Source organism: Lepisosteus oculatus, chromosome 4 (assembly GCF_040954835.1).
Source record: "Lepisosteus oculatus isolate fLepOcu1 chromosome 4, fLepOcu1.hap2, whole genome shotgun sequence".
In the NCBI taxonomy this organism is placed as follows: domain Eukaryota; kingdom Metazoa; phylum Chordata; class Actinopteri; order Semionotiformes; family Lepisosteidae; genus Lepisosteus; species Lepisosteus oculatus.
Genome location: NC_090699.1, coordinates 56,270,934 through 56,296,154, shown reverse-complemented (window position 1 = coordinate 56,296,154; position 25,221 = coordinate 56,270,934). Strand labels below are relative to the sequence as shown.

Here is a 25,221-nt window from a genome sequence, read left to right as displayed (position 1 = left end):
ATTGTACAACAACAGTTAAATTAAATTAATTAACTAAATCAATTAATTAAATTAACTTTTAAACATAGTTGTTAATAATTAACATTTAGTTTAATACAGGATGTTTCTTTTTTATTCTTTTCTTTTAAAGCTGCATCTCTACTTCTCTTAATCATGGGATAGGTTAGTTGCAATTACAGTTACAAGTTTAGAGATTACTTCCTTTGTGGTTTTTTCTCTGTCTAAATACATATGTCTGCAAATACACAGTACCTGTGTATTGGATGCTATTTCTGAATGGCCCTGAATCAACAAAAGTGTGAAGTCCTAAAAATCTTGTATTCTATGACCTTATAAAACTGTGCTACAAAAAAGGATCATTGCAGCTTTTGTATTTGAAGCTATATTCTGTGTAGCTCTCAAGCCCTCACATAGTATATTGTACAATGGCATTGACATTAACCTTTACGCAATATAAAATAAAGGAAGTAGGGAGTTATTTTTCTTCTGTTGAACTAGTCTTTCAGGTAATAATTTACTAGGGATTGAGGAAGTTAAAAAAAACTCGGTGTGAGTGGCAAACAAGAATGGATCAGCTGACTGGTACTGTACTTCCACTCAGTTGGGCCACAGAAAAGGCATTAGGAAACTACATTTTGCAAGGTAAGCCTGTTGCCCGAAAAATTAGGATCACACAAAAGAATAACCACAAATTTCATAGTCTAATTTCTATAAATTTACAAATGTATTATTTTTGCAATGTAACAAGGCATTTATTTGGAATAATTCAGAATTAAGATTTGTTTAATTTTTTTAATCATTCTTTAATGATTATAGAAGAATTACAGTATAATAATATCTATCAATTATGGATCTTATACTATGTGAATTAAATTATTCAATGGAAGATACTGTGCAATATTAAGTGTGGTTGTGTTACAAAAATATTTTTTGAACTAAAATACTGTATCGAGCTTTATTACAATATGGTTAATGTGTTCAGTCCTGATGACTGAAGTCCAAATATAGATAAGCACTTTTAGATAACTATGAATTGCTTAATGTTGATGATCCTATACTGTATGTATATATTATTTTTAGTAAATTACAATAGGACACTTTTACAAAATCCTTTCACTATCAACTACACTTTCAAGCATTTATCGAGTTACCTTCAGAGTTTGGGGCTTCAATACCTAAAAACTGGAATAACAGAAGAAATGCTTCCATAAAATGCAACTTAATGTAATTGGTTTTGTATTTCAATCATCTGAAATTGTGTATTTGTTATGTAGTACATTGAGAAAATCTGGTCAATAAGGTCTAATTCACAAAGAACAGGGAACATTCTATAATACAGTGCAGAAATAGCTTCTCCTTTATTGAATTATTCTAATAGGCTCTTAGAAGCTGTTCATGTGGGAAATAGTTCATATCATTTTTAATTATCTATGCATGTACAAATCAAGCTCCATGCACACAGGACATTGCATACAATATCTTTCATGTAGCTGTTCATGAGTCTACTTCAAACGGACACAAAAGGATCTTAAATTTGGAAAATGTTTGAAACCATACTTTTCCCCGATACAACTAAAAAAAAAATTCAAAACAGACCCTGTCTGTTTATGTTTGTTTAAGATATTTACATATGGTATTTTCATTTCTTATCACGGAACTTAAATCGTTTTTAAATTCTCTAAAAAATGGTTGTAAAAATATTTGTTTCTCTTCACGACTCCCTTTAGCTCTAAACAATTCAGAGAGGCAGAAAACAAAGTATATAAGGAACTCAGATAAAGTTTGTGGTCTTTCACTCTTCCAGGAACGGTTTCCAGGGCTAACCTTTCATCCAGACGTTGAAATGCAGCGAACACTGGATCTTGCAGATGAAAATGGTTCTGCTTTTGAGGCAGTCTCCCCACAAGCCTCTGTCCCAGATAACATCCTGACTTTTGCCTGTGTTTTGCCAACAAAGAGAGGAATTAATGTCTCCAATGAGGTTCTCATCGTGCAACTGCCAGCTCAAGAGAATGTGCGCCAACTCCGACTTCACATTTGCGTACAGGCACAGGAGAAAGGGCATCACCCAGACATCTGCCATGTCCTCGACCCTGAGTGCTACCAACTCCTTTACACAAGAGGACCAGACTGGTGTGAAATTTACGACGACTATCAGATCCTGAGGACCTTAGAGGCGGTCAGATACTGGCACCAACAAGGTATAAAAATGGGTAAAATTTTTGTGAAACCCACTTCTGAAGGTAAAGAGCAAGGCAAAACCTTCCATAGTAACCTTGCCTACTTGATCGGACATGACCTCAACAAGACTGTTGTTGATCGCTTGGATGAGTTGAGTTTTGCCCGAAGGAAATTTGCATCTCCTCGCAAGATAGAACTCTGTAACCGTAACCCCAGGGAATATGTCACTGAGCCTTGGACTGCTTCAGTTCCTCTCCCAAAAGACCAGCAGACCATGCTTAACAGTAGGATACCCATTACTTTCCATTACAATGGAGTGAGCTTGAGTGTGAAGGCAGACCTTAAGGAACGGCCTTCTGCTCTGATTGAAATGTTTATGCAGAAGATGTCTGACAGAGGTTCGGCTATGGAATATGCAGCCTCTGACTTGACGCTTAAGGTTTGCGGGAGAGAAGAATTCTTAACCGGAGAGTGGGCACTGGCTGATTTTCTCTGGGTTCGGCAGTGCCTTAAAACCAAAGAGGGAATTCATCTGTCTGTGCTCCCAGTGCTTTCATTCCAAGAGGATGAGGTTAGAATAGAGGACTGGCCATTAGTGGACAGCGTCACTGGGCTTTTCAATAGTCACAGGGATCTCACTCTGGCCAACAAAGAAGTTGATGACATCCTGATGATCTCCCTCTGGGATTGCAATAGGAATTTCAGAGTAAAGTTGCTTGGATTTGACATCCCTCAGTTTCCCAGTAAAGCTCCTCAGTACGTTTACGTCGAAGCTTTCATCCTTCATGGGAAGAACGTGGTGTCATCAGTCCGGTCTGTGCCCAAGGCTTTTGAGGATGAAGTTCTTTGGAATGTGTGGTTGGAGTTTGATATGCTACTTAAAAACCTGCCACGAGGTTCAAAACTGGGGTTCAGCATCAATGGAATTTATATCGATGGCAATTCGACGAAGGAAAATAAGTCACCCCCAGCGGGAGGAAAGTTGTCAGACTATCCAAAGGGCAAGGAAAAGGCTTTGTACTTTGTGAACCTCTTGCTAATTGACCACAGGTGTCTCCTCAGACAAGGGCAACACACTCTCCACATGTGGCCATTTCCTGAACAAGAAGAGGAAATGTTTACCTTTGAAGCTGACAAGCTTTCTTCCACAACCAATCCAGACCTGGTTAACTCCATGGCTATCACCATCATATTAGACAAATACAGTTTCCCTGTTGTCCTACCACATAGTCGGGACTCACCTCCTTCTTCCTCGTCATCAGTATCATCCTCTCTGACAAAAGATGATGTTTCTTCAAAACCTTCAGCTGTGTCACACAAAGGCATTCTCCAGCGGTTTAGGGAGGAAAGTTCTCAGTATGGGTCCCATCTGCTGCAGTTCCTGAGTACCATTAACTGGTGTGATCCTGACACAGTACGGGACATCCACTGGCTTCTGAACAATTGGGACCCACATGATCTGGATATCTCCGTTGCTCTGGAACTGCTCAGCATTAAATACGCTGATGAGGAGGTCAGGCGAATGGCAATTAAGAAGCTGGAGAGACTGACAAACAATGAGCTCCTGAGATACCTGCTCCAGCTCGTACAGGTTAATGCTTTTCCTTTGTATTTGACTTATTTTACAACAGCCAATCCTGACTTGGCTGACTTCATTATTGTAAAGGCTCAAAGACAGCGTGTAAAGAACCCAAGCTTTTATATGTATGGATATTCACTGCTGAGGAAAATGCTTCTGTTCTTTTCACACAATGCTTAATCCTTCCTTGTGCAGAAAGAGAAGAATTCTGTTCTGGTGGCCTAATATTGAACCCTTTAGACATTTTAAGATGACATTTATTCTTGATAGATCTGTATTTTGTAGTATGAAATTGGGATCCTTTTATCCGTACGAATTTTAGAGGAGTATATTATTTCACTGATGAGGAGGTCTTGACAATTGGACTGGACTGATTAGTATGATCGATTAGATAATACAACACTACATATTGGCGGTTCACATATGTTTTGTAAACCAAACAGGTCTGCATCTAATGCTATAGGTTTCATGATCATGTAAGGATCAGTGCATTCTACAGCTATGTTGGAAGACATAAATCAAGGGTTCTTGAAAATATTAAAAGCCCATTAACTGTGTACTGTGCTGTCTTGTAGGATGTGCCATCATTTGTTTGAGATGTTAAGCTGAGGTCTTGACTTCTGTGTCTTGAAAGATCTCAAGGCACTTCATGAGATGTAGTGTTAGACCCTATTCTCAGTAAACCACTTTACAGTAAACCAAGCTGGATATTTCTTTACTGTCATAAATAAAGGAGGACAGACAAAGTTAACAGGTTAACCTCATCTCTCACTCACTTTCCTAAGAACAGCAATAGGCTTTGATGTTTTGATGAGGCTCTTGAAGATGAACAAAATTTTCATACAAAAACATGCATTTATGATTGGTCAGTAGCTGTTTTTTAATCATGTAAGGTCAAAAAGTTGGCAGCTAGGGGCAGTTAACCAAGACCCTTATCAGCTAAGACCCTATTCCCTTTCATGTTGCTAAATCACACGTAGAGTTACACCTCCACTTAAGAGACCTTGAAGAAACCTTGACCTTGATCCGGGAGTGTACAAAACAGTAAAATAGTTTCTGAGGACCTAATTGTTAAATCGTAACAGTCATAAGTTCCTTCAGTAGGGATGAGATCCTTAATGTCTTGTATGAATTTCACTCTTGGCTTGCACAATACAGCCTACTTAAAGTTCCTTCTTAATTCAGTTAGTAAAGCAGTTTCGTCTCTCCACAACCTGTAGTGGAGCTGCTTGTGTGTAATAGTTACCACATGTCACTTGGGGGGTGGGGGCTGGCTGCATTTCTGTGGTGGGTGCTTTCACCCTTAGGGATGAAAAGGGTGTAGTGGGGAAGATAACTCTCAAGACACAGGAATTTGGAAACTCTTCAACTTTATGCACTGCAGCTGCTGTAGAGGCATCTCACACACCCCTTGCCCAAGCTTCCCTTGGAGTGATAACTATTCAGTAAACTACCTCCGAACATAAACTTTTTAAAATTAGATAGCTTACATACAGTACTCTACTTGTTTACTTGTTTTTCCTAAAGCTATATTTCTTGAGGTACAGTAAATAAGGCAATGAGGTCCATGTCTGGTAATTTTCTGTCTCCTCATATCTGATCTCTGACCTTTTCTGGATAATGTTTTGACTCCCAGGAATGCTTGGTTCTGGTATCTGTCTGCGTTTCACATCCCCCTCATTGTTTCTCTTGTAAATCATACATTAATATTCAAGGGCTGTCCGAATGTACAGAACTATTTATTTATTGTTAAATTTCAGTGCCGGTGGAGTTTTCTCCACAACTTGTAGGAAAAAGTTTTTTAAGAAAAAAGTTAATCTTGTATTGCATATAATTTCTGTGGTTTGATTTCAGCACGTTTGCTTTGTGATTAACATGCACAACATAAAGTTTTCAATTCTTGAATATCCCATGGCAACAAACCTGTTCTTTATTGGTTTCATCATAAACTTTTGAAAGATTATTGCAATTTTTATATTCATCTATTATAGAAGCCATTTTTTTCAGCCTGACAGACATTACATTATTTCCTTTCTGCTGGTAACACTCTGACAGTGCCGAATACGAATGTCTGGCAGAGATGTTGAGCTCTTCACTACAGCTTCAGCCCTCAATCAGAAAAACTTCACTGCAGAAATCACAAATACCTTTAGGAGCTTCTTATCTCTGGTGTCAAAAGAGTATGATAGAATTTTGCCTTGAACAGAATAGAGCAATATTAACAAAAGCATAAACATGCATTAGGAGAATGTGACTATGGAAATAATTCAGTGGGTTTTATTTTATTGGTTATTCATATTTTCTTTTTATAAAAAATGTCTTGCAGTATTTTTAGATGCATATCATTAAAAGGTTTTTAATGACACTCATCTGATTTTTATAATCCCTGAATATTTGTTTTGTTAATTTTCTGGTACATTCAGCATACTGTAGGATGCTCTAAAGTGTTTTTGTGCATTTGTACTTACAGTATGTACTATGTAACCAAAGCTAAGATATAATTATAACGTATCTAATTCTGAAGTAAAGTAACAAAGTACATAGCTATTTGTATTTTGATTCAAACAAGACTTCCTAATAGTATATTATAATAATCCTTATGGTAGTAATTATGATGGTGATGGTTGTCCGTCGATGACAGCTATACTTTGTGCAGCTCATCTGTTTTGGAAGATGAGCTGCATGAAGAAACCTGTGCAGGAGAGCGTTTTGAAGTGGGAAAGCTGTTGCACTGGGGGCAGTCCCACTCTCTCGACCTCATCCGGGTACTGACCAGGCTCACACCTGCTTAGCTGCAGTGGGCTGCCAGAAGTGAGCTGCAGGGTGATATGGCTGCTGGCCAGTATTAATTATAATCCCATTATAACTGGAGGTTTTACACCATGTGGTAAGCACTTAAACAATTAAGACTATCATAACGTTGTCCTGAGGAGCGGCACAGTGACACAGTTGTTAGCATTGCTGCCTCACAGTGCTCGGGCCCTGGGTCCAGTTCTGGACCTGGGGTGCTATCTGCATGCAGTTTGTATGTTCTCCCACAGTCAGAAGACATGTGTGAAGAACCCTTTTGTTTTCAAGAAGAATTTGTGATTAGAGGTCTATGGGTTCTTGAGAAAACAAAAGGACATGTTGTTTTGCATATAATTTCTGTGGTTTTATTTAATCAAGAGCAGGGCATCCCAAGAGCCCAGTGTCTCTTGGTTTTTGTTCCAGCTGAGTTCTTCATTATTGAATTGAACCCCAGATCCAACAAATACTTCATGAATATTACTTATGAATTGTTTTCAACCCTGCGACTGTACAAAGTTCTAATTTTACCTTAAGTGATTCATAAGCGACTTCCAAATGGCAAATTTTGTGAAGCACAGATCAAATGAAGAAGTGCAGAACATCACACCGGGTAGCGATGCAGAGTAATGATTTAGGGTTCTGTGAAGAAAGATCATGGGCTTGAAACTGGGGTGGGATGCTGCTGTGGTAAATTTGAGCACGAAACGTCACCCAAATTGCTCCAGCAAATGCCCTGCTGTATAGATTGGTATTCTCCAGGTCATCATTATTAACGGGAACTTAATGGGACTAAATTGTCATATTTCATTAAATTAAGAATTAAAAAAATAAAGTAGTTCAATGAAGAGGTCTATTAAGCAAAACAAGGGGCAATAAAACCTGGAAGTGAGGACCAGAATAGAAGGTATTATTTCAGCTTGATGGCAAAAGATCTGTAGCTTTGGTAGGCAAATTTATACTGTATGTACTGTATGTCAAACTTGTCTCAGACTGTTCCATCGAATCAGGAGCTCATAAAGAACAATATGTGCCATATTGCTCATCTATATTTTTCATCAAGTTGCATTCCTGTTCTATTTCAATTGATTCAGCAAAAAAAGTGACAAAATGCACCTTAGATGAAGGTTTTACAAAGTGTTTTAATATTTTTGAGATATTACATTTTTCTAGTTCTTTTCAACGAATAAGCTGCTTGAAGGTTCTTAGAATTTTTTTTTATCTTTACCACAGCTTTTCAACAGAAGCAACGGGATTGATAAATTAATAATGCTTTAATCTACGCCTTTGTCCTTAGTTGATAAATGACAATTTCAGAGGTTGCAGGACTGTTTTTCCATTTTTAATTAAGTGGGCTAAATTGAATCAAGTTATGTGTGTGATAATTTGTGTAATATGGTTTCATTAAAAAATTTTCCTCCAAAGAAATGGAAATGAAAAAGACAGCAGCTGCCACTCCTGCTGTCTCCCAGAGATGTAGAAGTCATAACACTGTCTTTCCCCTTTTCAGACATTGAAGGTGGAACCATACCATGACAGCTTTCTGGCCAGGTTCCTCATCCAAAGAGCATTAAGAGTAAGTTCGGTCTTGCGTGTGTATGTTACTCAGAGTAATCATGTGATCTGGTGTGTGTTTGTTTTTAATCTGCGTTTGTGTTAGGGAGACACAAATACAGTACAAGCATATTCTTGTCTGCAGTGCCTAGTACAGTATATAAGATAGTGTGGCATCCCAGCTACAGCCAGGACCTAATTATAAGGTCATGAAATGATCATTCCCAGGGATGCTGACTGACTGCTTGACCAGCACGACAACACAGATTTCTGTGCTCACCATGCAGTCAATCAGTAGGTAGCTGGATCATAGGCTACATAGGTATTCATAGGCTTCAGAGGAACAAGTAAAGGTTTATTCCATGTTGAAAAGAGAAGAAAAGAAACACAATGTTTCGGATGTGGAGCCTTCTTCGAGTGTTCTACACAGCCGAAACGTTGTTTCTTTTCTTCTCTTTTCAGCATGCAGTCAATCAGCCTATCATGGGAAATCCATTTTCCACTGTAACATGCCACACTGTTATTTTGTTCAAAATAGCTATGAAAGTGAACTGAGTGAGAAGAGTCCACTTTGCCTTTCACTTGGCCCTGTCAGATGTTGGGCAAATTTGGTTGTACTTCACTTCCAGGTTCTCCCCCACTTTATTTTGTTCCTTTTTTGTAATTTTCTTTATTTGATTTCTGGAGCCATTGAGAGGGGCCGCTGAGATGGACTGTGCTGTTGTTTTTCACAGAAGTGTTTTTTTTTCTTCATTTCAGCTTTTACATATCTATGGCGACATTTGGTCTTTTCATGGCTGTTTTTGACTTCTAAATGTCTCTGTTCATCTCTTGTGGGCAATGTGGCTTCCACTCTTGTTGGTTTGCAATTTTTGCTACCTTTCTTTTGTGGTCTGTCACCAGCTGCCGTGGCTGCTGCTAAAGTTGGTCTCTTTGTCTACTTTTGTGCCGCTCTGGGGCTCTATTTCTGATCGACAATATTTCACCTGCCTTCTACTGTCATGGTCTGGGACTTTTTCAGAATTTGGGAGGAAGGGATCTGGTTATGGGGTGGTCTATAGTAATCTACTTACAATTGTAAGTACTATTCAGTCACATTGTTTTGCAATGGCCAATGCTTGATACCTGCATTTGAGACACTTATACTGTACACTCTTGATGTGCTTAAAAACTCCTCTACCTTTTACCATGCACAGTGCTATTGAATTTCTTACAAATTAATCTGTATTTTGGTGCCTGCTTGGTGAAATGTAGCCCGTGTCACAAATTGTTCTTATGAAACAACAGTCTTACTTCAAGCACATAAGTCATTGTTCTAGAGGCAATACAAGTGTAGTAGGGTGACATGTATTTCTGCACGAATGAACTGGCCACCAGTTTTTGATTTATTGTTAAAATGCAGCCTCTGTAGCCAACTTCTGTTATTTTGAAAATTGTTCAGTCTCTTATGTCTAAAATTCATAACGTGATGAGGTGACATTTTCCCTCTAAACCAAAACTACCCCAATACTGCCACTGAATGTTAATAATAAAAAAGCACAAATGATTAATCGGCTCAAGGTCGAACTATGTAACTGATCTAGTTCAAAATTTTTCCTGGAAAAAAACTTGATAATTGATTTTAACTGATATAGAAACCTTATTAACACACTGTTACATTACAGGGATTTCACTTAATATTTTATGGTTTTCAAATTGGTAATTAATTTATGTATTCTTTACTATGAATACCTGTATCTTCTCAATAACTTTCCACTAGTATTGCATTGCAATGCCACCATTTTTGGAATGCTTCAAAACTGCTTGTTTTTGTTTTTAAATGAGAAGGAATTGTGTGACAGGCTATTAAACGCCCACAATCTGGATTGCAGAAGTGCAGGTTCTAAAACCCTGGAAGCCAAAGGGACCTATACTACTCAGAAACATTGGCATGTCTGTTAACTTATATCTATAACTAAGAATATATAAAACAGATGCATGGAACATAGAATTAATTAGAGTAACTATTTTTTTTATTTTAGTTTTATTGAATCATTCATGTATAGGAGTTGGAGAACTTTTCTTAAGGACAGCTTTACCAAATTGCCCTAAATATGTTTGGAACAAATGGAAATAGATATTTTAGCTTCCTGTGTATTTATGTTAGTATGGGTAAGACTGGACTCCTTGTGGATATACACTAGGACTTGCACTAAAAGCATCCCGTCTGTCTTTTAAAAGAGCAAGAGAGTTGGACACTACTTTTTCTGGTACATGCGCAGTGAAGTGACCGGTTCCCTCTATTTCCGTGACCGATTTGCCGTGATTCTCGAGGCCTACCTGATGGGGTGCGGCCAGGCCATGCTGGATGGGTTCCTCAAGCAGGCGCAGATGGTGGACTGCCTTCACAAAGTGGCAACCGATATCAAGAAGGTCTTTTCAGAAAAGAGTGACCTCCCCCCCAACGGTAGGTCAATGCTAAGGATTTACCGAATATGTTTTTCTTTCAATGTTGTTCCGCTTGGAAATGTTTAATGTTTCTCTCTTGATTTTTGCATTTCTCATCAGCTGCATTAATATTGCAAGACATGCTGAGAAGCCATGTTCTACCCCAAAACTTCCAGGTCCCTTATGACCCTCGCATTATAGCAGGACAGATTGTGGTATGTTGTTTTGTTTAGATTTTATTGTTCCTATTAGTCCACATCACAGTACGTAAATGATGGTTATGAAGATTTCTTCTGGGGTCTTTACTAAGTTTTCAAGAGACAGCTAGTAAAGACACTCAGCCCTGAGCAGGTATACATGCTACGATCCAGGTGTTACAGCCAGGACTACAGTATGTTGTAAGCCAACTATTCCCAGGATTTTCCCAAATTGTGTTGCACAGACAGCTGAGTCTAGAACGGAACTGGGAAGGTAGGGTGCTGCTGGTGAAGGGTGGGACTCCTCCAATGAGATACAGCTGGAGAAATATAAGGAAAACCTGGTTAGTGCTGAACATTCAGCTCAGGACTATAGTGCCTCTGACATGTTAAATGATGAGTGGCTTGAAGATTGGTGTGTGGGAGGAGGTCTTCTGAAAGTGAAACATGCTTGAATAGTTGAAAGCTTTTGTGGTGAAACTAATAGAGAAGACTAAAAAAGACTTCCACTAAAGATTAGTTTGGTTACATCCCACCAAACAATTTATCATCTCTGCACAATAGTCCAGCAGTAGATTTTAAGGTATTTTGCCCATCATCTTTCATTTAGCCTGTGTTGCAACTGTGCTGGAGTTATATGTAGAGTAAATTGGATGTGTTTCCAGTACTTGCTTTTTTGCTTCTACCTAAGTCAGCTAGTTTTTCGCAATTGAACTGGATAGAGTGTCCAATTCAAAAACAATTTGTAATGTCCTTGGGCTACTTTAAGCCTTGGGATTTCTTTCATTATGTGTTAAAAACACTAGCAAGGAATGTTTTGCCAAAAATATCTTAGGATGGCCATATAAAATGTAATAGAACCCCTGCAGATGAACTCATACAGCTTAAAAGGCTGTCCATTTTTTTGGTGTACTTCTATCCACTCCTCTCATTACTCTAGAAGAAATTGTTTTGTTTTTGAGCCAAAGTTTAGGCTGATTGTTTGACCCTGCTCAAGACAGCATCTCATTGTATTTTGTTGGAGATACAGCTGGAGAAATGTAAGGTAATGGCCTCCAAGAAGAAGCCCCTGTGGCTGGAGTTCACTTGCTGGACATCAGAGGAGTCACCCAACCACACTGTCGGCATCATCTTCAAGCATGGCGACGATCTGCGACAGGACATGCTTGTCATTCAGGTGGGAGAGCCTGCAGGGCTCATGGGCAATCATTTTAATGGGTAAAATCATGAGAGAGGGGGCAGAATACAATGTTGCCAAGCCAACAGGTCTACATATGACTAGCATTAATCCTGTGAACTCAAACTGATCATTTTGCTTTTCTAGCAAGGTTTAATACAAGAGCACTTTCATCTCTGATTTCTACTTAATGCACAGATTGCTTATTTTGTCCAATTTATTTGCTGCTGTTGATCTTGAATAAACACTCTCTGTCCTTTGAGGGTGCCAGAACATTTTTGTTGCTATGTTAATTTAAAAATAATTACATTGACAAAGTTCACTGGCAAATATAACCTATTAAAAGCAATTTGCAGTATTAATGTACACACAGTACACATATAGCTTATGCAGAGAATGGCCCTCTTAAATAGAAAGTGTCACAGCACATTGGATATATTATATTTCTGATGTTTTAACCACTCTCAAACTTCAGCATACTGACGAGGAAATGTATTGCACTGTTAGAATTCAGGTTATGCTTAACTAAATTTGAAAGCAAATAAGTTTGGTCATAATGACTGGTGTCTGGATAGAATGCCTGTTATTTAATGGAAATGAATGCATTTCAGTCTTTTTTCAGTTGAAACATTATTTTTTTTACAAGTTTTCAGAAGCTTTCCGTTATGTCAGTTTTGTGGTAACTCTGTTGCATTTTACAGACCCTGCTAATTATGGACTCGATCTGGCAAGAGAAATCCCTGGATCTGAATCTGGTCCCATATGGATGCATATCCACCGGATACAATATAGGTAATCAATGTTTTTTTTTTTAGGTGTGCTTTCTCTGCTTCTGTAGCTGCATATTAAAATTCATTGTGGTGCTCTCTGGTTAAGCACTTGCCTTCCAGCTATCTTCCAGTGTTGCTTGATGTAACATGTTTGAAAGGTCCCCAAGGTATTCAGTCTCTCTCCCTGGTACCCCATAAAAGACAACATTATAGCATTATTTCTGAAATTCTACAGATCTTGCATTCATCTACCAGATCTTGTGCCTGGTGTTATTTCAATGGTAGTGGGTTTCGCAGACGAACGTCTCCTGGACATCCAACCCATAGACTCCAATGACATTTAAGAGCTCAAGCACAGTCTGCAAATGGAAGAGGACTTTGTATCCTTCACACCTTGCAGTATAAGTGCTTCAGACAGCTTTCCTGACTTGTAGGAGAAAGCTGGATTCGAATTTATTTGTGTTAGACAAGCATGAGCTTTGGAAAAGAATACAGTAGGTGTCCCAGATATACAATAATTATGGCAAATGTTCTAAAAAACATTATTTTACTCAGGTGCTCACAAAGGAAGGAGTTAATAACATGCCACAGACAATCCTATTTTTTTTTCAATTGATCTCAGCTTAACACAGACTGAAGTTACAAAAGGGTTGGGAGAACCTGGTCCCAATAAGTTGTATTCATGGATAACTAGGATATTTCCATTAACTCTTAGAGCAAGGGCTATGCCTACTGATTTGAAAAGTGCACATGTAATACCCATCAAGGAATAGGGTGAAATAGGGTCATATTCTGAGAAATAAAAACAATAAAAAAGCCAAATTAGTAGATCATAAAATGAAAACTACAGACGTTTGAGTAGGTAGCTGCGTTGGCATGTGTAGGAACAGGTAAAGGTTTATTCCATGTTGAAAGAAAAAAGCAAAGAGACACAACATTTTGGCTGGGGATCCTTGGAGGGTGGGCTGAGGATATTTCACACAGGGGGCATTTTCCCAGCATACACTACCTAGGACACGTTATGGGACTATAAAGACAAAGAATCAAATGATCATCACAAACTGAAAGCACTCAGATGGAAGGAGGTGATTCTGATATTGAATTCCTCTTCTCTCAAACCTTTCTAGGGCATCTCTTTACTTGACTTTAATTTTTATTTACTGCCTACGCCAGTTACCCCCTTTTCAGCAGGTATGGATTGACAGGAGGGCCAAACATGACTCTGTTGGCAGATCTAAGCATCATTCCTCACGACTGGTATCGAATTTACTGTACACAGCAAACGTACAGGAAATCTGTAACAGATGTGAAAACCACGGTTTTTGCAGCGGTTCACATTTCTGCTGCTGTTCTGTTTTCTGGGCAGGCATGATTGAGATAGTGAGAGACGCCACCACGATCGCAACGATTCAGAGGAATAAAGGTGGCACGACTGGCGCCTTCAAAAACGATGCCCTGTTGGAGTGGCTCAAAGGAAAGTGTGAACGAGAGGAAACTGTAAGCTTGTTACTTTATGTATTTATGAAGGCCAAAAAACAGACACGGGTCTCCCGTTTGCCACTTCTTTGTTAGAAATATAATATTTCCAGCATGTATATTTATACAGTGTACAGTATATACTGTATATCAAATTCTGTCATGTGTGTGTATCAGAACACCCAACACCCAAGGAGCAAACAGTTGGCATTGAGTCAGAAAGGCGTTGTGAATGTTGACTGAGACAGATGGTTATATTGAAGGCCCTACAGCTTGGTGAATTAAGATAATAATGCTCTTTTCATCATATTCAACAGAAATCATGGACTAAAGAGTAGTATACATTCTCATCCTACATAAATCCAGTCTGCTTTGTGGTCCTCCCAATGGTCTTTTCTTCCTCATGCATTAATTCAACAAGCTATCACTAAAGATGAAGTAGGAAAGAAAGGATAAAAACACCCAATCAGCCCTAGAGACTAGCTCAACTGATCACTGTCCAATAGTTCAGAAGTACTCTGAGCTTAATTAGTCAATGTATGTGTCCATTCTCTGTACTGTAAATGGTTATTTTTCTGCTGTTGTTAGCATAAGTATAGTCAATTTCTTTCCTAACTGTAAAATAAATGCAATTCTTAGGGTGGAACATGAAAAGGGTACAATATGGCACAAATACAATTTACGCAGAGCTGTTGTATTTTAACTCCACAGTTTTTCAGACTTTTTAAATGTTATAATCATGAAATAGAACCTGTAGAAGCAGGATGATGTCAGTTATTTACATGAGGGGAAAGGGAGGTTAAAATAAAAACAGTTTTATTAGGTATGATCCAGTGTGAAAGTAATATCAGTCAATCGGGGTTGGAGGAGAGCAAGTGTAGACTGGTAGACTGAAGGGAGATATTGCTTAAAACTTAGCATATAGTTCGTTTAATTCAATGTTTTGTGAGGTTGTACAGTACATCGTTATGTAGAGTTCATGTTGACTCACTTTTTTTAATTAGACAATAAGGGGAAGAGACAAATGTTTGAATATCTTGGAGTGTGGAATTTAAAACCAAGGAAGTAATTTAAAAACTGTACAATGCAGCTGGAACATTGTATATACGCACACACAACAAAGATATTGTTGCCCTAGAGGCAGCGAGAGGAAGAACAGCCATTCCAATTCCTTTTCTGAAGGGAATGTCATCCTTGTCGAACTAAGACTAAGAAAACTGAAATTTTTTGCCTGGGACAGAGGAGATTATGTGTAGAGATGATCCAGATACTTAAAGTCCTGAAAGGCATTTATCAAGTCAATCTGGAGGATTTAGAGCCACTTTATGCAGAGTATTGTGTGAGCCTCAGGTCCCAAATCATGTTGAAGCTGATTTGGTGGGATCCTTTGAAAAAACTATCGATGGTATTCTTAAATTCCCTTGCACATGACCACAATGGGCTAAGTAACCTCCTTTTATTTGTAACACTTCTTCTATTCTATTACTAATCTCTAGTATCAACCTGCATACAGTATATCTATGTTTATAAGTACTTAATGTTCACACTCTAATTCATTGCGATTGCAACTCCTAAGTAAACCTGGAAAGCTGTTTATTCTAAAGTGTATATACTGTACTGTATATCGGAAGTCAAAATCAACCAAGTCATACAGAAGAGACTTAATAATAGTGAAACAGCTATTCGTGGCTTAAAAATATTGTGTTGTGACTGGACAAAGAGCTAATTAGTAATCCTACACAGAATTCCATACAGTACCTTCTGTATGTAGTCTCATGTATAATTTCAACATAAAAAAGTTTTCTTTTCTTCTTAAATGTGTTGCTGTAGATTAAAATGTGTTTTTCTCTACTAATTATGAAATGTTTGGTAGCAGCAGTAGGGAAAAACAGTTTAGGTGTCATAGTGGATTGATCATTCTCAGCATGCAGAGATAATGAATGGAGAAGCTACTTTGAAAAAGTTGGACATAAACTGTGGAATGGCAGTGCAGAAAGATTTTGAATGATGTGCAATATCTTTGCCAAATCTCAAGAGGAATACTTTCTTCACTTTTTATTATTAAAATGATGCTGACGGTCTTGAGAAATAGATAGGTTTATTCCAGGAATAATGAGAGCAGCAAAACCTAAATCTGTTTACCCTTAGCACACAGCATGAGCAATGAGGCTACTAAGATTATTCAGAGTCTGTATTTAAAAGATTTAAATAAAATAAACTCCAACAGTTTCTTCAGACTTCCTGACACAAGCAGGAGTGTCTCACTGTACATGTGTTAGTGTCAATATTGTGCAGTGAAGGCAGTCATCTCTGTGGTATAGTTTCATATTTCTCACTAAAATGGATGATCTTTGTGTGAATATCCTTCTCATGGACAAAAAGGAGACTATCAGAGCATAAATCATAATTTATGGAGGAGTTTGTGTGTTAATGGAAGAGTGCATTAGATAATTAAAGCAGCCATGCTGAAGTGTGAAAGCCAATCATATTAGTGCAACAACGTGGATTTTCTTGGTAAAAGCCATACGTTTGTAAAAAGGCCCAGTATTGTTTTATTAATAAATCACCGACATTGTACAGCTTGAGATGCTGTTTTTCTCATCCACGTTTCTCATCTCTTTTTGCCATTCGTGCTCCAGCTCTATCAAGCCATGGAGAGGTTTGTCACTTCCTGCGCTGGGTACTGTGTGGCTACCTATGTACTGGGAATTGGTGATCGCCATAACGACAACATCATGATTACAGAACAAGGTACGGGCAGGCTGTGGCATTTTCATTGGGATAAAATAATTTGCAATTATACATGATAAAGTTCATATTGTTTTATAAATCTGTTATTTGATTTGATTTTTTACCTGATTAATGTATTTAAGCATGACTCTCATTTTCTTGCTGTTTAGATTATTACTGGAAGTTCCTACCATATTAGAATGAGCAAGTTTGCCATTGGGCCAATATGTATGTGATACCAGGTAGAGAATGGAGGACACAAAAACACATTAGTGTGACCTTGTGCAGGGAAGGATACCAATGATTTTGCAGAAGACTGATATTTACACAACAAACACTGTGAAATTCCATTATTTAGCTGAGATCATTTAAAGAACTAAACTAGTCCTAAGCATGACTGTACACCTTACTGCACAGTTATACTACAGTAAAACATAGGAGTTGCTGCTTTTCCCAACATTGAAATCACAAAACATTCAATTTAAGTGTTGTTTATAGAAATAAAGTTAATGTTCTGTTTCCTCATTGTGATGATTATTGAGCAACACTGATAAACTTTCATTTCATTCTATTTATTTGAATGTCCATTCAGATTATTTTTTTTGCTGGCAGACAGCATTGCAAATAATCTTCTAGGCAGAAACAAAATCAGCATCTCATCTGAGAAACACTTTTCAGTTAGTAATGCAAATGAAATGTGAGAAACAGTTTTGAAGATCTTTAAAAGCTTATTTGTTTGCTGACAATTTTTTTTAAATAATGATAGCACTACTATTATAAGAAAGAACATTGCTGCCATGATGGTGTTGTAACAGAAAGAATAAGGTTCTGGATCCCGAGATGAAGTAAAACAGATGAGTTTATTGCATGCAAGGAACAATTAAGCCGAAGTCTTGTTTCCTGCAAGAAACAACAAAACCGAAGTATTGTTCGATGTGCCGGTACAAACTTTTAGGTTATATAGTCCTTCCTTGCTGCTTCGGACGTCATTCGGTGTTATGGTAAAGAGGGGGGTCATGGTATTTGGCCAGTTAAGAGACCCTGGCCAAATGGTCAGTTTAAGATTATGCCCCCAGGGGGTTCCTTGCTCGCATCTGGGATCCTTATCAGTTAACCCCCTTTCCTGCCATAAACCCCTGTTGCTTAGAAGTCTAATTTTCAGGCAGAACTGACTTAAGTTAACCCTTTTTATATCTTGTCTCTTACTTCAATGGGAAAAAATACTTTGAGTGTTATCTCATTATTATGAGATAGTAAACTATTTTGTAATTACAAGATAGTAGATTATCCATTAGTTTGTGATAATCACGTGATAGCACAATTGTCTCACATTGCCTATATTGTCATTAGTTGACTTTCTGTTTTAAGCAGTGGAATCCGTCGTATAAGGATAGGTTTAAACGATACTTTTAAATGTCTTGTTTAAGGGTGTGAGCGCCCTCATGGTTATAATGATTGTGTTCACATTATATACAAATTACAACGTTTCATTATGACTAAACCCCAGTCGAAAGTAAGTCCATGCACATTCTGTAGCGCTGGACATTGTCATGAACACTAAACCTAAAGTTCCAGCTGAGCTGCTGGTAGCTCAGGTGCTGTTATTGCACAATGTAATACAGGTTGTCCATAAACTCATCATTATCATTCGTATCTTTATGAGACAATTTCCAATCTCATAATTACGAGATACCACATGAAATATTTGTTTCATGTGTGCTTCCATACTATCTCATTAATAGGTAATAGCACTAGGTTCTCTAATGTTTTGAAGTCCAGTAGCTCCAGGACATACTCTAAATCTTAAAGGCAAACTGAGAAAGAGATTAGGAGGGCTAGCTATTGTAAAATAATTCCAAATGCTTTTGCTTTTATCAATGTCTGTTGAAAGGACAAAAGATGACTACAGTATCTAGAAATGTGCAATTGAAAGACCTCCTGATAGTTAAAAAGGCATTAGACTTTAATCAATTGCTACAGTATGATAGGTTCAATACAAAGAGGTAGCTGTACTTAATCAGATTTACAAAAAAAACTAATGAAAATAGCTATCAACACATTACTTGTTTGGTGATTCAAGACCATCTCGAAGTTTTCTCCAAATGGAAAAAGAAACCCAGAGTTTTCTTTTTCATTCACATGCCACCAAAAGATACATCCTGACCTCAAGCATACTGGAAGGAAATAGAGAAAATACACTGGCCAAATTATTTGGATCTCTTGGTTAAATACGGTTACGAAGCGTCTTTCAGGACCCTACGCAGACAGCAGAATCTGGAAGGGGAGAAGACGAGGAACTGGGCTGGGCTGGTAGACAAACAGGGGGGCGTATCGAAGGTGTGCAGGTGCTCGGGGGGGGGGCATGGTCCAGGCAAACAGTCCAAGGGGAGTCCGAAGGGAAATGTAGTGCAGGCTAAAGTCCAGAGTCGGGTGATCCAATCCAAGACAGACATGAAAAAATGATAAAAACTGGAGCGGGATTAGGTGAAGGGTCAGGGGGATTAAAGGGGTAACGGGACCAGGCGCTCCAAGTCCTGGACTCGGCTGGTTCGGGACGCTGATAGGAGGCCTATGCCCTCGAGCCGTGAACGTAGGGCGACTCTGTGGTAGACGGGCCTCTGGACGTCTGTGTTCCAATGCAGAGCCCGGAACAGAGTGAGCATCTGGCTTTTGTAGGAAGGCTGGAACAGGGAGCAGGTGCACAAAATCAACTAAAATGTGAAAGAGCCGGAGCGCCCCTAAAGGGGAGGGATTACAATCGTGACAAATACATTTCCTCTCTGAGTAGCTGGCTTGCAGAAGATGGCCAGTGAGCACGTGTAATGAAATGATAAATGCTGATGCCATTAAAGACATGCTTTGTCAAGGCTTTTGGTGGTCTTTCCTTTGTGTGATATTGGTGTTGTATTGAACTTATACTCAGAAAGATGTTGCACGGTAAGGACTGGAGATTTCCTAACCAAGCATAACTAGTGAATCTAATCCAAGCATATTTTTAAAATTCCAATCCATCTCTTGAAAAAACAATTGACTTAATTGCTTTGAAGACATCTCTTTTCTCCGTAATAAGCCTCATGTGCACCACAAATAAATGGTTATTTTTAACTCTTCAGCTTCTATCGTCTCTCACTTGTGAAGATTTTTTTCAGTGCCCTAAAGTTGTAAAAAGCTTGAAAAAATCAAAAAGGGGTCTGATTTGTTCAGCTTTTGAGAACTGAAAAAAAAATTAAAAACTGCATGTTCATTGTTCTATGAACAAAAAGAGTTGGTTGCCAAATTATTTTCAAAAGACAGATATAACACACCTCAGGGGTTAATAAATTGATAGAAGAGAACAGAGCCATCTTGTGGTTCTCTTGTGGAAATAGAACCAGATTTTTGCAGAAAATAATGCTCAAGCCAGACACTGATTTCAGCTGACCTGTTGAAGAGGGAAACAAAGATTGTTGTGAGAGTAAGAACATTCCTTACTTGTGTAATGTCAGTCACTATTGAAATGATGTTTGCATTAATGCAAAGAGTGAACAGTATTAAAGCATTTTTTAATATGAATTGTAACACCAATCATATATGAAAATATACAATAAACTTATCATAATGCATGTTAGAAGCTTTATTCTTAAAGTTTTAATTAGTGTTGTCACTTTACATTTCTCTTGATCATTGTTTTACGTTACAATCTACCTTAATTCACCTTTTTCCTAATCCACATTTTCTGCCTGCCTTTACCAATGTTTATCATACCTGAAATGCTTGTTGGAGTCTATAACATGGATTGAGCACTGAATGAGCACCGATTGGGCTTGAATTAGATCTAATGAAAATTAAAAGCTTGTTGAAATGGTAGGATCCTGAAGTAAGGTTATTTCCTGGGTACCTGATCAGTGAATGGTGGATGAAGGACATTTCATTCCTTTTATTATTAAAAAAAATGCATCTTGAAAATTATAGCTATAACTAAGAGGACAGTGATTGACACTGATGACTGCACCTTTTTTCCTTTGCAAGGGAACCTGTTTCACATTGATTTTGGGCACATCCTGGGGAATACCAAACGATTCCTGGGCGTGAACAGGGAGAGAGTGCCCTTCGTCCTTACGCCAGACTTCCTGTATGTCATGGGCAGAGTCAACAAGAAGTCCAGCCTCTACTTCATGCGATTCAGGGTGAGGAGCCAGTCAGGCTGCTGGTTTCATCTTCATATAGTGTATGATAATACTCTAAAACTGTGTGTCTCACAGTTAAAATCTGGGTCAAGACGTAAATGAAATGTCATTGATTAACCCCGAAATGGGCTTTTTTCACCTAGAGTTGGCAACACCATCTAGTCCAATGGTGTCCTTTTGATTACATGTGTATTGTACATCACCTAGTTTTTAATCATGGCTTATTAGTTTCAAGTTACATAAAGAACTGGGAATCTAGTATATGAGACAGGAGTATCAAATTAAATACAACAGCACTTCTAACGTAAAATGTGGTAAAAAGGAAGAAAAATGCTTCACAATTGCAAAAAGGTTTGTTGTCAGGCATGCACAATGTAGCTTATTCCATTGGGACTTGGTACAACTGTGAAATATCCCAAAATGCAATAAATGCAATAACCTAGTCAATCCAGAGAACTTCATCCAGTGACATCCAGAGACAGGGAACTCAAAATTAAGAGCTAAGAAAAAAAAAAGGAAATTAAATATACTATTCAAGACTGAAAACTGGAGACAGAGCTTTACACAAAGAATCTTGGGAAGCTTCTTAAAAGCATTGTTGAAACCTGGAATCATTTTAAGAAACTATTCAATGTAGCTTGAGGACTCAAGAATCACTAGCAACCATATGAAGGAGATGGGCCAAGTGGTCTCCTCTGGTTTTGTAACCATCTCATTTTGTTCTGTTCTTGGCTTGACTGTTTCTCCTGCAGGACACGTGTATCCGGGCATACCTGGAGCTTCGTTCGCACTCCAGTCTGCTGGTCACTCTCTTCTCTCTCATGACTGTTACGGGCATTCCTGAGCTCTGCTGCTCAGAAGACATCCGCTACCTGACAGAAGCTCTGCAGGTGGGCAGGAACGAGGAGTCAGCACGAGACCACTTCCTCCAGCAGATCAATATCTGCGAGCAGCTGGGCTGGACTGTGCAGGCCAACTGGTGGATCCACTTGCTGGTCGGCATCAAACAGGCCTGAAGAGTAGATTTCAGAGCAGCCTGGGGAAAATGCATTCCCACACAGACTCACAATTGGCTTCTATCAGCAACGCTCTCTGCTTGGCAGCACAGCTGCTAAGTCATGACACTCAAATCCTTCCACTTCAAGACTGCAATCTTGAAAACCAGTGACTCTTTGAAATCCACTTTTTAAGACTGAGAAATGCAGATGCAGACTCTGTAGACAATTTGTATGTATGCTGTAGTGCCATTTTTGACCCTGAAGAATCGCTGTACAATATGTACCTTGTGACAGAAAATGTGGGCTGTGCCCAAAGCAGGAATGTAAAGCTTAATGGAGAACATTTGAAGAAGAGGAAGCCAATATACACTACTGGTTGTCAGATCGATGTTTTAAAATACATTTTTTTTTCATAAAAGCTTCAGTGTTTTGAAAACATGGGGCACTACCCATTGCTTTAACTTTTTACTTTACTTTTCTTTTCTAAAAATGGAGCAAGATGCAGAGAATAGAGAACGGAGCAAAAATATCTAAAAAGATAAGTCAATGTGCTTGGTCATTAGCCATGGTGAGTCAGTTGGTATACAGTAAATGTTCTGTCTCACACGGTAACATGATACACTTCTTAGGACCCCCCACTGATGTAGTTCAATTAAATACTTTTGTCACTTTGGGATTTTTAAAGAAGATGCCATTTGGTTTGTGAACGAAGTGTTTTGCCTTGTGAGGATCTCCTTATCAATCTCACAATGCTTGTTTCTCAGAAGATACTGTTTTTGAGTAGATATTATCTCTGATTTGCTCCCCATCAATGTAGTAAATCCTGCATACATATATTCCTACAGTATAAAATATTTGTGTGGATGCCCCATTCTACTCAATTAAAACTCACCTTTGGGGTGAAAATAAACCAGGAACCAGAAATTTTGGGATTTCAGTTTATTGAAATGTAGATTTTATGGTTATTCTCTCACTGTCCTTTAGGAATTATTATATTTGTAAGTGTATACTCAGATTTTATACCTGCACTGAAAATAATACAGTAGATGCACACACATTCCTGTTCTGTCTGCGAATAAATGGCTTTGCTGCAGAGAGACTCCTCCCTATGGTTGTAAGGCCTTGTGTTTGGTTAAATTGTTTCCCCCATTAGCCCAGTTGGTGCTTTCCATTTTCTATGTTGGGTACTGTGGCATGTCCCACTTTTTATTCATGGAGGGGGAGGCGGTTAAAGGTTGCTTCTTGTAATGTCTGATCAGTCAGATATTATAAAGATATTGCCTGGTCGCAAGGCCCCCCACTCTCACATCAAGAGATAAGAGAAACGTATTGCCCTCCAAAAAACAGCAGTACTGTTTACATACTAGCAAGTAATGGTAAATATTTTTTTCAAACATGTAAAATACTTTACAAAACAGGAATTTGCAAAAAAAAGAAAAAGAAACTAAATTTCTGTCAATACAGACAGCAGATGTGTGTTGCAGATACTGAAACAAGATGTGTAAATTTAATAACATGGGTAAATCTAGAAATTTCCTTTTTATGTTGTTTTATTTGGTTGAGATGAGTTTGGTTGAGATCAGTTGAAAAGATTTTTTCTTGGGAACAGCACCACCTACTGGTCCGCAGACACTGCTTACAGCACCAACCTGATTTTCTGTAAGGTTTTCTCATATCACCTTATTGCTGAAGTAGAACTGATTCATTTGTTCTTGACCACTAAAAGGTCAGGAAAGACCTCATGTATTGTATTTGCATTCTCTTCTATGCTAAGGAATCTGGCCCTTCTTACCTGTCATAAGGGCAGGAGCTCCTAAGAGGAGTTTACAGTCTACAGGGAACAAATATAAATTTTGTATCGTCCAGAAGATGAGTGTACTGTGATTCCAGTAAATATTTGTACCCCTGGTGTTCGCAGCTACTGTATATTTTATCAATTGAACATTGTATTTCTCCTCAACTAAAGAAAAGAAAAATTAGCAAGAGGCAGTGTTGTGTGACAGGGATGTGCGCTGGTTTTTGTACCCACCAGGAAAGCAGTTTGTTAAGCAGAAGTTAATGAAGCAGGCGGATGGACTGTAGAGGGGGGTCTGTCTGAGAAATGCTTAGTGTAAGTATTGGACAATTAGGGGGTGACAGATAGGTGGAGTTACGGCCAGTGTGTGAGGGGTAGGAGAGCGCTGAGGGGTGAAAGAATTGTACTCTCCAGCTCCCAAACAGTGCGAGTATGGTCTGAGTGAGCTGCAGAAGGAAATTTGTCAGATATCAGAATACCCACTTGGACTGGAATAACGTTGTCCTGCCCATCTGTTTGATTTCATTGTAATGGGAGCCTAATACACAGAACAAAGCCTTGTGGTTTCACCCCCTGTTTAAAGGTAAGTGGATGACTGAGTGGCTGTAAATGAACTAACTGCCTAGTGATACCAGCCTGAGAAAGATGGGTTTGCCAGTTGCTGTGTGTCTTTCAGTCACTGTCTCTGTGTCTCTCAAAGAAAGAACATCATGTAATAAAAAAATAAATAAACGCCTTTTGTTATTTACGGTACCTAAGGGCGTAGCCTGTCTTTTTGATCCTCATGCCTGTTTTCTCAGGTCCTTGGTCCCAAAACGGGAATATTTGTTACAATACATCTGCAGTTTTGCTCTTATAGTAGAAGTTACTATACTTTTTTTTTCTTTTTGATGTAGCTATGTACAGTAGCTGTGTTGATTCTGGAAGGGTGTACCTGAGTCACGCAGTTCAGCACTGTGCTTTGTTCAGGATCTGTCTGTGATCAGAAACCAGACAAGATACCCTTATTACAGAAACAATGTTGTAAATTTTCTGCCTGCCTGATCCATATAATAAGGTGACGGTCTTGTCCTGTGCTAGAATCCCTCACTAACCAGACATTATTAGATATGCAGTTGCTCTGAATTGCACTGAATTGTAGTGATTGATAACCTCATTTGACTGACTGTGATTCGTCAGCCTTGTGCTTGCCCTGTTGTGAAGGTTGCTTTTGTTTTACAGACACGAGTTTTTCAGAGATGATCATGGATAGTTGTGATTTTGTGGTGGTGTTTTTTGTTGATTTCTAAGAATGACGACAAAAGGAATAAAGATGTATTTTACACTGGATATATTGTATTATTTCAATGAAGGATTTTAAAACCATTTCATTTGGTATGGACCA

General features: G+C 38.4%; 1 protein-coding gene and 1 long non-coding RNA gene across 2 annotated transcripts; one reads left to right on the top strand and one right to left on the bottom strand.

Annotated features, from left to right (window-relative positions):
• Nucleotides 1-579: 579 nt before the first annotated feature.
• On the top strand, nt 580-25,158 carry LOC102699081 (phosphatidylinositol 4,5-bisphosphate 3-kinase catalytic subunit gamma isoform). Its single transcript, XM_015347968.2, has 11 exons — nt 580-642; nt 1,805-3,772; nt 8,058-8,123; nt 10,322-10,547; nt 10,649-10,743; nt 11,750-11,902; nt 12,604-12,694; nt 14,039-14,169; nt 16,788-16,899; nt 20,887-21,044; nt 21,797-25,158. Exons 2-11 carry the CDS (start codon nt 1,844-1,846, stop codon nt 22,058-22,060), a joined length of 3,225 nt encoding a protein of 1,074 aa, XP_015203454.2. The 5' UTR covers nt 580-642; nt 1,805-1,843; the 3' UTR covers nt 22,061-25,158.
• LOC107077424 (uncharacterized) lies at nt 17,720-21,896 on the bottom strand. The gene is made up of 2 exons (XR_011189483.1): nt 21,818-21,896; nt 17,720-20,299 (listed from the first exon to the last, which is right to left on the bottom strand). It is a non-coding gene; the product is annotated as an uncharacterized lncRNA (long non-coding RNA).
• Nucleotides 25,159-25,221: the final 63 nt, after the last annotated feature.

What these genes read in the sequence shown, in the direction of transcription:
- LOC102699081 (XM_015347968.2), top strand. Translation starts at nt 1,844, where the DNA reads ATGCAGCGAACACTGGATCTTGCAGATGAAAATGGTTCTGCTTTTGAG. An exon ending in ATCCACCGGATACAATATAG is followed by an intron (nt 12,695 to 14,038) that starts GTAATCAATGTT and finishes TTTTCTGGGCAG; the next exon opens with GCATGATTGAGATAGTGAGA. An exon ending in AGTGTGAACGAGAGGAAACT is followed by an intron (nt 14,170 to 16,787) that starts GTAAGCTTGTTA and finishes TTCGTGCTCCAG; the next exon opens with CTCTATCAAGCCATGGAGAG.